General features: G+C 44.2%; 1 protein-coding gene across 6 annotated transcripts in view; it reads right to left on the minus strand.

The window, feature by feature from the left end:
• Nucleotides 1-18,623, minus strand: part of Dgki (diacylglycerol kinase iota) — a 456,269-nt gene that overhangs the window by 381,129 nt on the left and 56,517 nt on the right. The window contains exon 1 of one of the 6 annotated variants that reach the window (XM_031381546.1): nucleotides 4,023-4,208. The exons of the other annotated variants lie outside the window; for them this stretch is intronic. Coding sequence (XP_031237406.1) covers nucleotides 4,023-4,066 — 44 coding nt within the window. The 5' untranslated portion in view covers nucleotides 4,067-4,208. Of the gene's footprint in view, nucleotides 1-4,022; nucleotides 4,209-18,623 lie in introns of those variants that run through there. 6 annotated transcript variants of the gene reach the window in all.

Raw genomic sequence — 18,623 nt, forward strand, 5'->3', positions numbered from 1 at the left:
GTGTGTGTGTGTGTGTGTGTGTGTGTGTGAGTGTGTGACACACACACACAGAGAAAAGTATAACATGAGGAGCTGTTAAAGATGACCCAGTGGTTAGGAGCACATGCTTCTCTTCCAGAGGACTAAAGGTTCAGCTCCCAGAACCTACATGATTACTCACCACCATCCCTAACTGCAGCTCTAGGGGATTCAATGCCCTAGAATCCCCCTAGAAGTTCTGACCTCCTCAGGTACTAGGCCTCCTTATAGTACACATACATATATGGATAGTGCACACGTGTACACACACACACACACACACACACACACACAAGCAAAATGTCTATACACATAAAACAAAATAAGTGACTCCAAAATAACTTTAAAAAAAAAAATCACAAACCAGTAAGTAACGCAAATAGCACTTTGTAGATGCAAACGTCAGTACTGTCCTGAGTGAGAGTACTTTCAACAATGTTTTGTTTTGTCTTGTTTTCAGACAGTCTCACTATGTACCCCAGGCCAGCTTTGAACTCACAATCCTTTTGTCTCAGCCTTCAGAGTGCAGGAACACAGGCAGGCATCACCGTCCCTAACTCTCAGCAGTACTGTAATGACATGTTTTCCTGATAGTTCTTAAACCAGCATAGGTATGCAGAGTGGCAGAACCGTGATCCTCGAGGGAAATGTCCTTACCACTGAACATCCTTAACAGATTGATTGGAATATGTGCAACAGACCTGACTAAGTCGGCAAAACCCAAAGGCCTCAGGTCCACAGAGAGACACTTGAGTTGAGCTAATGCCGACTCAGATTGGAGGACATGTGCTGGGAAGGTAAAATTGCTCCTGGGTGTCCCGTAATCACTGAAGGGTGGAAAGCTTTCAGTGTGGACACCGGGATTGCAGCTGTGGGCTTCTGGAAAGTAACGGCATTCATACAGACCCTTGCTTTGATCTACGGTGAAGGCAGCTCACCTGGATGCACACTCATGTTCAAAAGGAAACAACAAACTTAAAATGATTGGTTTTCTTGCCTGCTCTCTGCAGTGTCCCACCTTTTTCTGGAACTTTGAGAAGATAATAGAATCTCATCTATTATTTTTTTTCACTAAATTATATAGGGAACATAGTGGAGATAGAGACATCATAAAGATAAATTTTAAGACTAAAGTGTGGATCTTGGAGAGATGACTTGGTGGCTATCAGCACTTGTCTCTCTTACCAAGGACCTGAATTCCATTCCCAACACCAACACTGAGTAGCTCATATGTACCTGTAACACCAGCTCTAGGAGATCTAATGCTATCTTCTAGACTCTGCAAGTATACACAAACACACCACACACAACACACACACACACATACACCAAAGAACTACACAAATCTGCTTACCAAAAGCAAGCAAAGAGAATGGTTTCTAAGGAAGAGGCTAAGTGAGCCCTCAGACCTGTACCCTCTTCTCTCCACTGGAGGCAACCACTCTTAACTATGAAAACTTGTTTTGAAGGTTTCATCACATTTATTGCTAATGTAAAAAGAAAAAAGAAAAATGAAAGAGGATGCCAGTTCCAAATTATTCATGTCTCTTTACTTAAATAGGGCCAAAATATTTGGAAACACTGCCGCTGGTTATTCCAAGTTGTTGTATTCATACATGCTACAAACAGGCTTCTGTTTTCAGACTCCACCGACAGAGACAAGCCTTTCCTCCTGCCTTGGAATGGAGAGGCAGCAAGGCAATGTGACCCTGGAATTAGTGGGGACAGACATATCAGAAGGAGACAAGGGGGTGGAGAGAGGAAGGGTGAGTCAGGGTCTCGGTGGGAGAAACTACTATGCTGGAGGAGAGGGTGGATCCCCAGAACAGATCTGTCCATCTTCCCTCCCTCTCTGCTGAGCAAGATGGGATGCACTTTAAGCCTCTAAATGGCACCCGAGCAGCTATACATTCCACAGTAGACTCCTCTCATCTGAACCAGTAAAAATATGCTGTCAAACACTCCTTGTGATTACTTATAATAAGGCATTTCATATTAACCAAAGTAAATGCATAGAATGACCTGCAGCAAACAGTGGTAAGAAAATCCTTGCAATGACATGACAGTTGGGGTATCCTCACACAACTCCAGGAGCATAAAAATAAGAAATCATTGTGGCGATGTCACTAAAGTCGTGGGAAGAAAAGCAATTCCTCCCTTTGGAGAGCTAGTCTCTGAGGGTATGCCCTGACTACTAGAAACTGCTGGACCCCTGAGATGCAGAGCCTGAAGGACACCCTGTGGTGAGGTCCCCAAAGATTCTGACAGCTCCCATGAGATGCTGAGCAAGGCATTAACAGGCAGCTGTTAGGGAAAGAGGAGAGCTGGATGTGGTGGTTCCTTCCTGTACTCTACGATCCAGAAGGCTGAGACAAGAGGATCACCTCTACCTCTGGGCCAGCCTAGGCTATATATACAGTGAGATATCTCATCTCAATTCCTTCCCACCCCCAAACAAAGCAGGAGACTGGTTCAGAGAAATTCTGTTGGCAAATCCATATTTATAAACGTCCAGAAGATGACATGCTGCTTAAAATAGCAGAGAAACCCAAGGCCTAGAAAGAAAAGTAAATAAATCCAAACCATAGAAAGACAGGCATGGGACCTCATGCTTTTCCACTACTCTGTATAAGTAAAACCTTACTAAATTAATCTGAATTTACCCTCAGTGCAAGACTACTTTAAGCATCATTTTCCCTTTGTAGACAAGGAGAGTGAGGTTGCCAGAGGCTACTCGCCCTCCTGAAAACACCAACAGTAAGGTGCATGAGCCTAGGAGGGCCTGACTCTTAGCCTATGCATGCTCTTCCTGTTGTCATGGGGCAAATGCCTACAAAGAGGGAAGGTCTGTAACTCTCAGCCCATCAACACATATCTGTAACACTAAGCCTTATCAATAAGTCAGTTTGGTCGAGACTTGTCTGAACTTTGTCCTGTTATTTAATCTCCTCCCTTGGCTGTGACTCTAATATTGGCAGGTGTTTCAAAATATTACTAAATTTAGTCAGAAGGTCCTTAAAACTCAAATGAGGTCTTATCAGTATTCTTCAATGGAAAAAAAGAAAGGGGAGAAAAAACCTTCAGAGTGTTTCAGTAAGAAGAGATCTATGAGTACCCAGCCTATGGGAGAGGGAAATCTGTGCTCTGAACTGCGGCTTCCAACTGCCAGTCCTTGAAGGGCTAATGACAGAGGCCCCCACCACCTAAGGGGTGATGACCTTCTCAGCACACTGAGCAGATACATTTTCAAGGAGGGAGGGGGAAAAGTTACCTTTATTTTTAAAAATACAGGACAGAAGAGATGGCTCAAAGGCAAAGGCACTTGCCACCAAGTCTGAAGACCTGAGTTTGAGTCCCAGGATCTACGTGGTAAAAGGGAGAGTCTAACTGACCCCTAAAGGCCGTCCTCTGACCTTCACATAGGTACCAAGGCAGGTACATGCCCACACACTGTGTACAAGTATACAGACAGACAGACACACACACACACACACACATATACTAAACAAAGCAAATAGATGTAATACAATACAAATGCTACATTTTTCCCAAAACAAAACAGTGAAGATCCCTCAGCATTCCCTAGACATGGCCGGGCTGCATCTGAACTCCGAAAGGGCACCAATATTGACTCCACAAGTTGTGGTTATAAGCTGAGCAACAAGAACATTGTAACATCATAAATATTCTCACGCAAAAAAAGGGGAAATCACATTCGCTGCCGTCTTCCCGACTGGCCTGTTCAATAAAGCTCTCACTCAGGCCAGCCAGAGGGGGAGCCTCTCTGAAAGCTGTGAATACAGTGGAACCAGAGACAATTCCCACCGACTGTATCGCCAGCTTGGAAGCCTCCCCCTCTGTAGGAAACACAAGCAGAATGTCTGCTCTCGGTGTGAGGCCTTTCCTGCTCATGTTCATGTGTGGGCAGCACACACATTTACTATTAGCCCACTCCAGAGAAAGAGAGAGAGAAAGGGAGGGAGAGAGAGAGAATAGAACTCAACCTCTGCCTGGTCCAGGGGTGCTTTTCTTTCCATCGGTCCCACATGTCTGAGTCGTCAATGAGCAGAGGATTCCAGGTCCCTTTACCAAGTAATACCTCTTCCAAGACCACCTCTCGGGTGGGCAGACGTAGCTGCCAGGTGGGCCTACAACTGCAGCTCGCCTCACTCCCTCCTTTAAATGTCCCTCTTCTCTTCCCCAGGCTCCTGTGACGGTCCTATATAAGGTGAAGGTGGGGTGTTAGAACGGAATGGGAAGTGGAGCAAGCAAGAGTCATGGTTTCTGTGACGTCATAGCACCATTACTACTGGCGGCTGTATTCAGAAACATGCAAGTGCATCCGCCATCAACATCTTTGAACTAGTCTCAAGTGTTCCAGTCAGTGAATTTTCCAGGCAGGTCTCCTGGGGTGGCTTCTGTTTAGCACACAGCTGGCTCAGACTCACAAGCAGAAGTTCTCTGACTCACATTGTGTTTCGTTCCTCTCCCCTTCCCCCCACAACTTTTAATACTAATATGTGTCCAAAGAGCATTATCCCATCTCATATAAAGTTGAGGGAGCAGGTCAAGGATTAAGTTGGAAAGTCTTGATCATGAAACCTCAGGGAAATGCACTGTAAGCTCATAAGGGCAGTAAGGAAGCAATACTCAGGAAGTTCTTTCGAAGCCTGACAGACATCCCTCACTCTGGACAAGCGAGCTCTGGCCTCTCCGCGACTCACCAGACTTTCCTCACTGCCCACCCAGACCCCTCGGTGACACCCCTTTCTTGCCTATGCACTATGTCGCTAACCAGAAAGGTAAGGATATATACAACCATGGCACCAAAATTCCAAATGAATTACACAATTCACATGAGTATATACATGCTTGCCTTGGAGTTTCTATTTCTAGGAGATAATAAAGACAAGTACACACATCCATGCAGGTAACAGGAGAGGTGTGTGCTTGTCTTGTAGGTGAATAAAATACTGATCATCCTATACATTGTGAACTGGCAATTCCTCCCCTATAAATCTATCCTTCAGCAGTAGCCACTGAGTTACACAGACATGTGGGCACCATTACTTATAACACGAAAGCATTAGAAGAAGTTACATATTAAAGAGTGTTATAAATAAATGCATCATATCTACTATGAGATAATACCCTGTTATAAGGAACAATGAGGTGGATCTATTAAGTTCTTTTTTTTAAAAAAAAAAAAAAAGCATCAACTGGGGCTAGAGACGTGGTTCAGCAGTTAAGAGCATTGGAAGCTTTTCCAGAGGACCTGAATTTGGTTTCCAGCACCCACAAGGCAGTTCACAACCCACTGTAACTCCAGTTCCAGGGGATCTAACTCCTTGTCTGATTTTCATGGGCTCCTGCATACACATGGCGCCCATACATAATTCTGTCACACACACACACACACACACACACACACACACATATGAACACAAAGTTAAATAAGTAAACACGTGTAACCAGCAAGAGTACATTTTATTTATTTAGTGTGTTTGTGTGTGTACAGGTTCTCTCCTAAGCCATAAGAGGATGTCAGATCTCCCTGGAGTATAGGCCGTGTGAGCCACCCAGCATGGATGCTAAGAAGTGGACCTATGTCCTCCAGAAGAGCAGCGAGTGCAATGAATCACAGGACTCTACCACTTTTCTAGCCCCGAAAATATATCCTTGAATGAAAAAAGCAAAAAACCCCAGCCCAATGTGAAGCCTGGTGCTTATTAATGCAATGCATGAATCACTGGTGCAGATTGATGTTTTTCCCTGTTTTAAATCATGGTTGATATGGAACTATCAATTAGCTAGAGACAGCCACATCATCAAACAAAGGACCAAACCAACTAAAAATTTAGAATCTATTAGACTGATGTAGCAAGCCAGTTACCTTTAGCTTAGTTCCCCCTAAGAGGCAGTTACACTAATGCCAGCTTACTCAGATAATAAAAGAACATATTTTTTAAGTGTTCAATTGTTTATTTACACATCTCACCATTTCAGGGTTCAATACTTTCACAGTCACCTTACTACGTGTGTTTATTCATAGAGACTTAGAGTAAATGAATGGAATATGGAAACCTGCACCACACAGGAAGTGGGCATGGGAGGTTTATTTGGAGCAGATAGTAGTTAAAGAAAAAGCTTTTATTTTTAATTTTATATTTTTTATTTCATGTGAATAATATGCATATTGTTGTTACTATATATTATTGTTACATAAGAAAAGTTGAAACGAGTATTTATACTGTATATACATGTGCATCTATCTATACACCAACATGGAGTCAACCATGATGGTTTCAAGGGAATAGTATGAGAAGCCTGTGAGGTCACTGAGAAGCTTGGGAAAGCAGATTTTATGTGAGAGGGGTTCAAAGCACCATGGTAGGGGGGACTCTGTTTAACCTGTAGGTAATGAGCTGGGCCATTCCCCATCAATCTCTGGCCCCAGGGTCACGAGAGAGGGAGAACCGGGCTATCCCTCACAGGCTACAACACTTGGCCCTACACCTCACCTAGGCCACAAGGTAGAGCTGGCTCTGGGTGAGCATGGGTGGTAGCGAGGAAGCCAGGCCCAAGAGTGGAAGAACAATAGGGGAGCTGGCTCTTCCCCATGTTGGCTGCAGCACTGGATGAGCTAGTGGGGACAAGGATGAAGCACTCACTCTGGTGATATGGACGAGAGACGCATTGCAATGAACATTTGCAAGCAAAGAAGTGTGGACAAAAGGGGGTACTGTGGAATACACTGCTACACACCACAGCTACCACAATGAGATTTTTTTTTCCTTTTGGTAAGGAGGTTGTAAGAGTGGAGGGAGGATATGAGTGGAGGGGGAGATGAATGGGACTGCGGTGCATAATGTGAGATTCACAAAGAACCAATACAAAGTTAAAAGAAGAAAAAGAAAATGCCCTACAGCAGTGGTTCTCAAACCTGTGGGTTGCAACTCCTTTGGAGGATCAACGACCCTTTTTCAGGGGTCACCTAAGACCATCAGAAAATACAATATTTTCATTATGATTTCTAACAGTAGCAAAATTATGTTATAAAGTAGCAATGAAAGTCATTTTATGACTGGGGTTCACCACAACATGAGGAACTGTATTAAAGGGTTGCAGCATTAAGTCGCTGGCTTAAGGAAAGATGAAAAGGAAGGAGAAAATAATGAGATAATCATCAGTTATTACGGAAGGGCTTAGACAAGTGTGACGGCTCATGCCACTTGGGAAGCTGAGGCCAGGGGATTGCTGTGAGTTCAAGATAAGTAAGTCTGATACCGAGCCTTAGCTCCACCAAGAAAACCTCCTCAAAAAGCTTTTTAAAAAAATTAAGATTTTTGATTCCAGACCTGGTATATTTCTGTAGTGTCTGGGACTGGGCAGCTGAGGCCCTTCTATGGGGATTTCATATTGGCATTTAATATACAATGACATAAGTAAAAGGAATGAAGGAAGACACACAAGAGATAATCAGACACCTAACGACTTACACAACAACGGTAACGTGACCATACAGTCTGTTGGACTAGGGCATATACCTTTGGAGGAGGTATATCACTGAGAGTGGGCTTTGCGGTTTCAAAACCTATGCCATCCCAGGTAACACACACACACCCCTCTTACTCTGTGTGTTTGTATGTGTGTGTGTGTGTGTGTGTGTGTGTGTGTGTGTGTGTGTGTGTCTGTCTGTCTGTCTGTCTGTCTGTCTGTCTGTCTGTTTCATGCTTGTGGATCAGAGCTAAGCTCTTATCCATCAACACGCCTGCCTTCCTGCTACCACCGTGGTCATGAACTCTAACCCTCTGGAACCACGGGCTCCAAATTAAGTGCTTTCTTTTATAAGTTTCCTTGGTTAGGCTATCTTATCACAGCAACACAAAAGTAACTAAGAGAGACAGACTGAGGCCCTGCTCACAAGAAGAGGTGGTTAAACAACCACCCACAAGTTACACCGTGCAGTGATAAACAGAGCAGGGGAATAAGGAGTGTGAGGAGCCCCACCAGGGGAGTCCTCTCTGTGGGCGAAGAGTGGTCAACTTCGTCTGTCCTACCTCCCCAAGTGTCGGAGCCCTGTGGCGGAGAGGACAAGGGACCCAATAACCCTACACCCCTCCAGGAACTGATTCTTTGAGCTGTGGGCCTAACCAGACTGCAGGGAAAGTGAAGGTGGGAGAACTTCTGTCAGGGCCCAAAACACAGGCAAGGAAGGGGAAATCTGCAGAGTAGGTGTGCCTCAAGAATGCAGACAGGAAGTCCAGAAGGATCTAGAAAAGGAAGCAGGAAGTGGTCTGCATTTGCAAGGATACTATAGGGACAATGGACAAGCGTGTTAGCCGGAGATAAAGGAAATGAGACCGTGGAGAGAGCTAACAGTGCTCTCTGAAGATGTGCAGCTTGCCCTGAGTGACGGCCCTACAGATTACAATCATAAAAACCAGAATAAAGACTGTGTGTGTGGCAGGTGCATATGAGCTGATGCCAGTAATCTTCCTCCATTAGTTGCTGCCTTTTTTTTTTTTTTTGAGGATGGGTCTCTTTGTTGAACCCGGAATGTGCATTTTAAGTAAAGGAGCCTTAGTGTGCCTTCTGACTCTACCATACTCCTAAGCACTGGGGTTATACATGAGTATACCACCATGCCTAGCTAGGCCCTCTCCTCAACTATGAATAATAGTCTTTTAAAAACTGTTAAAAGCATTGGAAAATGCCTATGGCCAGGCAAAACCCAGAGCAAAGACTATCATCAAAAAAAGGACAATGCATGGACAAAAACTGAATGCCTCTTTTTTTAACTTTTTATTGATGCTTTGTGAATTTCACATTAGGCAGCACAATCCCACTCTTCTCCCTAAGCCTTCAGATCTGCCATCTGCCCTTGCAACCTCCCCTCCAGTAGAAAATAAAAAAATAAAGAAATTAAAGGAACAAAGAGAGCAAAGACAAAAACAAAAACCATCTTGCTATAGAAGCTGTGTGACACACTCCTCTCAGATATCCCATTGTTGCCCGGTGTCATGGAGATCCTGCAGCTTTGGATCTGTAGGACTGGCCCCTACATGCCAGCAGTTCATAGATGGGGTAGATGCTGGGGTGGGGGACTCTGATCTGAGCCCTAGGTGGAAGCCGAGTTGGTCAACCCTCCAGCACTCCCTGTCTACACCACCAGGGCCAGCTCTACTGGGCTCTGGTGAGGGACTTAGGGGAGGGGAGCATCTCTCTGGTTGGTGCCCATGCCCTCCAGGCTAGCTCACTCCCCCACACTTCATCCCCACCCCACCCCCTACCACCAAGACCAGCTCTTCTCTGCTTCCCAGGTGAGGTGCAGCTGCTCTCCAACGTGTTGCAGGTGGCCAGAGGCTCTCCCTCTCTCACATGGTAGTTGCCAGCTCACCTGCAGGTGGCTAGGCTCAGTTGGGCAAGCAGATCTAGGGTCAGAGCACTTTTAATCCATAGATAGCTGGGGCTTCAGAAAGCCTCAATTTAATGAAGTGTGTGTGTGTGTGTGTGTGTGTGTGTGTGTGTGTGTGTGTGTGTGTACGCGCACACGTACACGTGTTAATTCCAAAAAGGTAGAAATACAAAGTTAGAAGACGAATGTTAGAGCAAATCTAGAAAGGGAATGAGCTCTGAAATCTTCAATAAATCTTTTATTTCAAATCCTTGGAAAACAGTAACCTGTATGTTCAATCTTGGAGTTAATAAGATCTCAGCATAATCCTAGTACAGCTTTAAAAGTTAAAGTTGATTCATGCACCCACGCATGCACACACACATGCACACATGCACGCACACATGCACACATGCATGCACTCATGCATGCACTCATGCACACACACATATGCACACATGTACTCAACTATGGTGAAATACCCAAGAAGAGTGACTGCCTCTCTCTGCATGGAATCAAAGTGGAAGACCCTTCTAAGGAAGGGAGCACATCTGGGGAAATGAAGTGTTTTTTGTCTCTGAGGGGCATCTGAGTACAAAGTGGATTTATGATCCACAAATCAGAACCGCACAGTTCAGGCATCAGTGATTGTGCCATGATTACAATGTCTACATGGTTTTTAGTCCCCTCGGAAGCTCAAGTGAGTGGCTAAGGAGATGGCTCAGTGGTTACAGTACTTGCTACCTAAACATGTTTAACACACTAGTATGCCTAAGCATGAATCCACAAAGGCTGCATAAATGTCAACAGGTGTAATGGAAGGCTTGTGTGTAATCCCAGCCTCAGAAAGCAGAGAAGGGGTTTCCCCAGAGCATACTGGTTATTGAGATCAGCCATATCAGCAAGTTCTGGGTTTGACAGAGACCGGGCCTCAATTATAAGTCAAAAAAAAACATTCCCAACAATGAGCTTGGGCCTCCGTGCTGACATACCCATATGTATATGCATGCACACACACACATACACACACATGCAACTGGGTCACTGTTAAAGCATAAAGAGATGAACCCTGGGAGAGGTAAAGGGGCCACAGGAGCTCCCGCCTTAGGGGTAGGACTACCACTGGAGCAAAAGGTGAGCCTGGCCTCCTTTTATCTCTCTGCCTTTCTGGCACATTACCACAGAGTAAGAAGGGCCACAGCAGGTGTCACCATCTTAGCCTTGGATTTATTTCCCTGTCACTGTAAACTCAGAACTGTGAAAAAAAAAGACATTCTTGTTCTTTACAAATTAACAAGGGTTTTGTTATAGAAGAACAAAATGGGCTAAGAAGGCATTTAAGCTTTATGTAAAGCCTATAAAGTCGTCGCTATCAAAAAGTGTGCAGGAAGAGAGTTGAGGTGTTATGCCGCTGCATCCCATAGTAGTCTTTATACTTAAAAAAAATTAAGCCACTATTTCGAAATGTGGACATGGAAGCCACCAAACTGCTAAGAAGTCAAGACATACAAGAGCTTAAAAATCCAGAGGTGATGCCCAGGCCTTAGATTTGAGCCTCTTCAGGGGGTTTCTGGGTGTCAGTTAACACTAAAGAGAAAGGGATGTGAAGAGGAAAGGCAATCTGGGGCGGGGGATGGGGTCTAAACCAACACTCTTCGTGATGTTTTAATAAGAGATTTCCAGCAGGCTGTCAGTTAAAATCTGCCCAGAAAGAGATCTGGACTAGAGTCAGGCAGAAATTCATCACCAGCATAGGGGAAATTGGTCATTGTAAACAGTGTTGGTGGTGTGCATGACTGCTCATACAGTGATGGCTCGAGAAGGGAGGGTGTTTCTAGTTAAGGTACACATGCAGTATCTACCAAGGCTGCCTACAGTCACTCTTGCCATTCATTGCAACCCATCCCTCATGGCTGATTCTGAACCTATGAAACAAAATACCCAAGTAGATGGAAATATTTTAAAGGCAGGAGGATTGCATTCGTATAACAAGGTATTCCTATGGATGTGCCCTGAAGCTTTGAGGAAGGCATGGTGTATTTTCAGAAAAGAACCAGACCACTTTTGAAATATTGACAAAGAAGATGCCGATGGACTATTTATAAAACTCTTAATTTCATAATCCCAAGACAGGCATATGAGTATATAGAATCTGGTGTTTGGGAGGGGAGTTGTTCCAGGGGGTTAATGATGTGTTAAGAGGTAAACAATCCTCAAACCATTAAGAGCAGTGGTTAAGGACACTTCACTTCAGATCAAGAGACAGGACTTTAAAGTGGCAGAGAAAGGCCTTCTCCTAGGCCCTTGGCCATTCTTGCAGCTTAGGAGGCAGGTCAGTTTGCATCTGCTTTACCTAGCATGGGAAATGGGCCTGCTTCTCACTTTTAGGGAGAAAGGGAGCTTGAAGAAGCCAAGTGTGCTGAATATCCCCCGTAAAGGAGATAGAGGCTGATCAGCACAAGATGTGATGGCCATCACATGATTGTCTTAGTAAGTTGTCAGGAGGCACAGAAGGGAGTAAAGTAGAGCTAGGATAACCACTGTGCTTGTCTCAGGGAACCATAAGTATAAACCCTTCATCAATATGGGAGCTTTAGGGTCAGTCAGAGAAGCTGTGTCAGTGGCATTAGGTAGAAAGTGATTATGAAAGAAACTTTTCTGGCCTCCGCACTGCAAAGCAGTCCAAGAAGTGAACTCAACTACCTGCTGGATGCAGGGAACTCTGACACCAGATTAACAGGTCATCAGTTGCCGGGTAGAAGCTCTACAGTTGCCCTTTTCTTCTTTGATTCTTTTTCCCCCAGTAGCCCCTTCAGTTCCAAGGGGTGTGAAGCAGAGGCCAGCCCATAAAGAGAACAAGTGAGATGCTCTAGTAGAAAAGGAGAAGCGGGTTGTCCGCCCCCTCCAATGGGGATTATAGGAGCTGAACAGCAAGAAGGGAAGAAACCTCGAATCTACATCAGCCTCAGGGTCTTTATTGTTGATATTTCAGTTGCTGAATTGGTGTGATGTTTTCCACATGAATGGCTTCTATTACCCAAATGGCAGAGTTGCCAGGGCAGGGCATCCATGCCTCACTGTGCTAGTTAAAGACAAGTATTGAAGATCAAAGCTTTCTTAGGTTCTACATTCCACACGCCAAACATGGTTATCTCAAGGATTGTTTGATCATAGTTATAAATCTTAGATCAGTCAAAAAATAACTCTAACTGTTTGGATCGCATTCATACCTCGGAATCCAGTCCTTTAAAGTTATGAAGCTTGCGGACTGAAGGGATGGCTCAGTGATACGGAGGCGCTTGCTATTCAAGCATGAGGAGACCGAGTTCAGATCCCTGGCACTTATGTATAAGCTAGGCCTGTACTCACATGACTGTAACACCAGCAATGTGGGGGAAAGCCAGACAAACCTCTCATTGGACAGACAGCCATCCAAACTTTAGGGTCAGTCAGAGAAGCTGTGTCAGTGGCATTAGGTGGAAAGCGATTGTGAAAGAAACTCTTCTGGCCTCCACATGTGTATACATAGGTGCGCACACAAACACACACACACACACACACACACACACACACACCACACCACACACAGAGACAGTAAGTATCCTTATTTCTTTTCACTTCTATTCCACTATTTTCCATTGATGTGATAAAAGTCTAATCAAAAGCAACTTGGGAGTGAAAGAGTTTATTTCCTTTTACATCTCCAGATAACAAGCCAGCACTGAGAGAGATAAGTTCAAGAAATCAAGGCAGTAACCTCAGAGGAATGTCTCCTGCTGGCTCCCTCTAACTAGCTGTTTTACACAGCCCAGGACCACCCACTTAGGATGGTGCCACCCATAATAGGATGGGCTCTCCTGAATCTATTAACTACCAAGACAATGACCTACAGACATACCCATAGGCCAATGTGATGCAGGCCATCTTTCAAATAAGGTTTCTTCCTTCCTAAATAACCAGGGCATTATACATATACACCAAACACATATAAAATATTGCCTTTTTAAGTGAAGATGGCACGTTGGGCACAGAGGTGTATGTTGATGAGTGGGGAGCTCCATGCAGGCTCTGGGCCTCTCCTCCTCTGAGATCACCAGTTCCTAGCCACACATCTTACTCCACAGCTCTGCCTGTCAAGCTATAATGGATTCTCCACATCTTCACATGAAACCCAAGGTGCTCCCTCCCGTCATTTCACTATGAATCTGTCTCACACACCATTAAGCAGAAAGTTCTTTCTCAACACAAATGCTCAAGTTGTTCTCCCATCTAAACTTTCCAGTGACTCCCTATCTTAAATCTAGTCTCCAAGACAAGATGGGCCGAGCCTGTATCCTCAGAATGGTCCAACACTCATGCATATAGCTCTGAGTCCTTCTGCAGGTAGCCAAGGACTCCCTCACCTCCATATCTTTGTTCTCAGATTAGACCAGATTGCTTGGAATGTGATATACACGCATGCCCACACCACACCCCCTAACCAAAAAATATCCATCTGTCTGCAAATCAGCCCAAATGTCATCTCTTTACAAAGTGTTTTCCCCTACGTTTCACAGGCTGGAGGGTTAAATATCTCCGTATCAGCACCCACAGTATTTTATTTTAACCATTTCTTCCTCACTGTGAGCATCCATCTGTGTTCCCTAAGAAAATGTTCTTCCATAGAAGCCCTTGTCTTATACATTTCTTTCTTCCTTCCTTTCTTTTTTCTTTTTGTATGCTAGGATGAACATGTGCTAGCACACAGCATGGGCTCAACAAATTTCCTTAAGTGAATTAAAGTAAACCAAATGAATGGTTTCAAGTTACTTGGAATTTAAAAGGAAAAATAAGTATAAATATTCTTCCTTGTTCATCTCTAATGCAGAGTAGGCTTCAATAAAAGTTTGGAAAATAAATCGATGTTTTTAATGAAAGAATACATACAAAACAGGGTATCCCTTCAGAGGGTATAAAAGATATAAATGTTTGGTGAAAGAATACATGACACTTTTTTTTCTGTTTTGTTTCTCAATCCAATACCCTAAGCTGCCAAGTTTAAAATAAATAATTGCGAGAGGCTGGAAGTGGGAGAGGCCTCCTTTAAAAACTAAAGTAAAAATAAAAAGACTGCCACCCACTCCCCTTGCTGCCCTCCCACCAGAATGACTATAGTTTTAACATCCATAATGGGATTGTTGCAGTTTTGAGGGTGTTGCCATAGTAACCAACCTCAGCCCTTCGCTAATATAAGATAAAATTTAGCAAAAGGCATAAATAACAGACTCCCATTAGAAACAATATCAGACCTTTCCATATAAATAACTCGGGTAATTAAATGTTTCAAAACAGAATATTTAAAGAGTTGTGAAAAAAATCTACAAAGTTTATTTTTAAATGAAGGGCTGGGATGGGATGGGGGGAATAGAAGACATCAGCTGGCATGCTTGGCTGCTGCGTGGTTGCAAAGAGTCACAGTCACCAAACTTGGCTCGATGAGATACGCAGTCGGAACAGCAAGGCAAGGCTCTGCACTTGAACATAAAGGCCCTACTCCTACCAGGAACCTTACCCTCAGGAGTCCTGTCAACATATAAGCAAGAAAACTCTTCTAGCATCCCCGAATACAAAGGCCACCTAGAAAATATCACCTCCTGTAGCTTTCCTAGTACAGTTGCCTGGGTGACACCACCCTCTTCCTACATCCCTGGGCCTGGCTTTCTCTAAGATTCTTTCAGGGGACAACAGCAGAGATTATAAACTTATTCAGCACAGGGCCAGAGAACGAATACTCTAGACTTTGTGCACCTCCAGGCTTTGTCCCAATGACATCCTACAGCACCATTCAAAAGCAGCTACCAGCAATACATAAAAGAATAAACATGGCTATGCTCCAGTACACTTTTATTTGCAAAAGCTGACATCCAGATCAAGCCCACAGGCCACCGTCTGCTGATCCTTTACTCATGTGTATCTTGTAGACTTGCAGTTTCTACTGACCACAGGAAACGATGGGCCATCATCAGCCTAACAGGAAAGTTTAAAGCACAAGACAGTGCAGGATTTAAAAAGCAGGGGAAAGGCACCGCTACATTCTCAGATGGAATCCAGAAGAGTCTGCAGTAATCTACCGAGAGAAACCGGGAACAGCCCTGTAGAAATCTGAGGAGGCTGGGTAAGAACACATGCTACCCCAACACAAGGAGCTGAGTTCAGAGCCTCGGCACCTACATAAAAAGCAGGGCACAACCACATGTGCCTGCAATCCCAGTCCCATGATGGACATGGCTGGAGCTTGCTAGACTGATGGTCCTGTGGAAAAAACAGTGAGCTCTTGACACAAGCTGGAATTATCACAGAGAAAGGAGCCTCCCTTGAGGAAATGCCTCCATGAGATCCAGCTATAAGATACCCTCGCTTGCACCTGCACAAACACATAGGTACACAATGCATCTGTCCATGCATGTGCACATGTGTGCGTGTGCACACACAGACACAGACACACACACACACACGAATTTGAAGAATGAACAGAGTCATGTATTATAGAAGGTTGGGCACGATAGTACCCAAAACTACCTAGATGCTATTCTGCTTTCAATAAACAAGCAACGCCAGATGCCTGGTCCAGTGACACACCTCTATTCAACAAAGTAAGCTATGATCCCACAAAAGTCTGGAGGAGCTTCGATATATTTGGGAGCTTCAATGATTTTCTGAAGTTCCTTCAAGTCTCAGAAAGAGACTTGGATGGACAGCTGTAAAGCAGAGAAAGCAGGCTTCAGGAGATGGAGGACATGTGACTCCCAGCTCTCTAGTCACCCACTAGCTGTGTGATCTGGCAAAATGGAGCAACGGTGCGTGTTAGTGGATCTACCAAGGGCTGAGTTAGATAACCTAAAGAAAGCATCTGCAATGAAATAAAGACTGAATCCATATCAGCTGCCTTTCTTTGCAGGGGTCAGGCAAACCTATCCCTTAGCTTGGTTTTATCTGCTCTCCCAAGGCAACGTCACTTAGGCCAAGGCTGTTACAGTATAAAAAATGTGTTATTGTGGTTTGGTTTTTTTTTTGTTTTGCTTTGTTTTTGTTTTGTTTTGTTTTTTTACCTTCTGGCAAATGGCTGGAGAAGGAGCTATGAGCAATGCCTAAGCAACTCATTAGCAAGAAAACCAGCTCAAGTGAGCAACAGCCTGTGACAAGCACCTCACCTTGGCAGACAAGCCTCGGTATGCACAGGCCTCCTCCTCCCTCATCCTCTGCTTCTGTGTCTGCCACCGAAGGCCACATTCCTCTGCCGACATCCCTTCTCCTAACTAGCCCACAGCTTCCTGTGTGCCCTTCCTCACCTCCTGCATCCATCATGTCCTGAACTTGAAGGGCACTTACTGGTGGTTTCCCATTCCCTCACGAGTGACCAAAATTAAGTTGCTCTTTCTTAAGTGTGTCTAACTAATCTTGCTGGAGAGTCAGTGGTTCGGATCTAGAAAGCTTCCCCTAGCCCTCTGAAAAAAAAAATTGGGGGTAGCAAATCTCCAAAGGACTCCTCACTACGAAGCACTGAAGGAAAGAGTCAATGGCAGAAAGGCAAGCCAACTTTACACTGAAAGACCCAAAGGCATCAGAAAAGCCAGTTGGACTTCAGGTTTCCACAGACTTCTCCAAATCCAACCAAGTAACTTAAAATTGGTAAGACTCTTCAAGATGCACAAGTTTGAAGCACAGTGGCGGCTGTGCATGGGCGCTTCTCTTTCTCATTGCTGGGATGCCCAAGTAATGAATGAAAGACTTTTAATTAGCTGTGTGAGAATAGAGGCCACCTGGCAATTTTAATTCCACACTGCAACTTGCTATCACACGGCGGCAGGTGTGGAAAAGGTTCCTGACTATAAGTGGCACGTTTATTCATATGCTCGCCCCTTTGAACTGAATTATCTGTCTTCCTATTGCTGGATTATGTGTTCCTTTTTATTACCTTTTTTTAAGCTGGCATACAAAATAACAGGTTCACTGTAACTTTTCATAGATATATGTCTTTCCAAGTTTCTGACTCATACTTTAAAGAATATTTTTATCCTACTGATAGATAAATCAAAGGAACTAAAATACAAACCATTTCATTCTTCCCCCTTTTCCAATCATGCTATCTATAAATACCTAGAGGTTAGAGTTCATGCACAAATGCATTTGAATATATTCTGCCACGTAAGATAAAGACATTCGGCGCAGCTCATTAAACTGGTTCTATCGCACATCTTAGTAGCCATTCAAACATGAGCAACTACGCACAGGAGATGAATTACACATTAAAGAGCAGAGAGAATATCACAGATAGCACGCTCTGAGGCTGGAGGCACAGGCCTGGAATCCATTGGTTTAACAATTAGCATAGATACTTACAGAGCATCTACTACAAGACACACTTTGAGAGAGGTAGCTTCCAGGACTCCTCAACGGAGAGCAAACTCTCTCAGAATTGAAGTAGAAGACAGGGAAGAGGAAATATTGGAGAGCAGATGAGAGATCAAAATTAATTCCTTTTAATTCGCCACTAAGAGATTATATTTTAATAGATAGCAAAAGTAAAACACAACTCTCTTTAGAATCAACATATTTGGTTCCAACACTGGTCCATATTCCCATTCACCCACTCGCTGAACTAAGCATCTATTACAAACAGACCCTGAGCTGGGTGCTGGCTGTAAAGAACAGAGAGGCTGTTGGGTAGCACTGGGACCCTTCTTTCCAGGAAGCACGAGCTAGCTGTTCACTAACATTTACTGAGTGCTTGCCAAGTATCAGGCTTTCTGCTAGGCAACTTACAAGAATTAGCTCATTTAGTTCTCACCGGCGCCTGAAGAGATTAGTGCATAGTGCTATTATTAGGTTCTCTTTCCCCCTCTCTTCTTCCTCTCTGATATAAAAGACAAAGTGCTCTCTTAGATGCCTCTCCTTTATAATGCCAGGAATTTCCAGACACAACTGTCCTCCCTCCATCTGCCTTCATCTCAAAATTATGAACACATGGGCCAGCGAGATGGCTCAGTGGCTTAAGGCTCTCGCAGCACAAACTGACAACTGGAGCTTGATCCCTACGATCCAGGTAGAAGGAGAGAACTGATTCCCGCAAATTGTCCTCTGATTTCCACATGTACACATTGGCACAGGCCGCTACTGCTGGATACACAAATAAATAGGTACATTTTGCCTCCCCCTTCCCATGCCTGCC

The sequence above is a fragment of the Mastomys coucha genome, unplaced genomic scaffold, assembly GCF_008632895.1.
Source record: "Mastomys coucha isolate ucsf_1 unplaced genomic scaffold, UCSF_Mcou_1 pScaffold20, whole genome shotgun sequence".
NCBI lineage: Eukaryota > Metazoa > Chordata > Mammalia > Rodentia > Muridae > Mastomys > Mastomys coucha.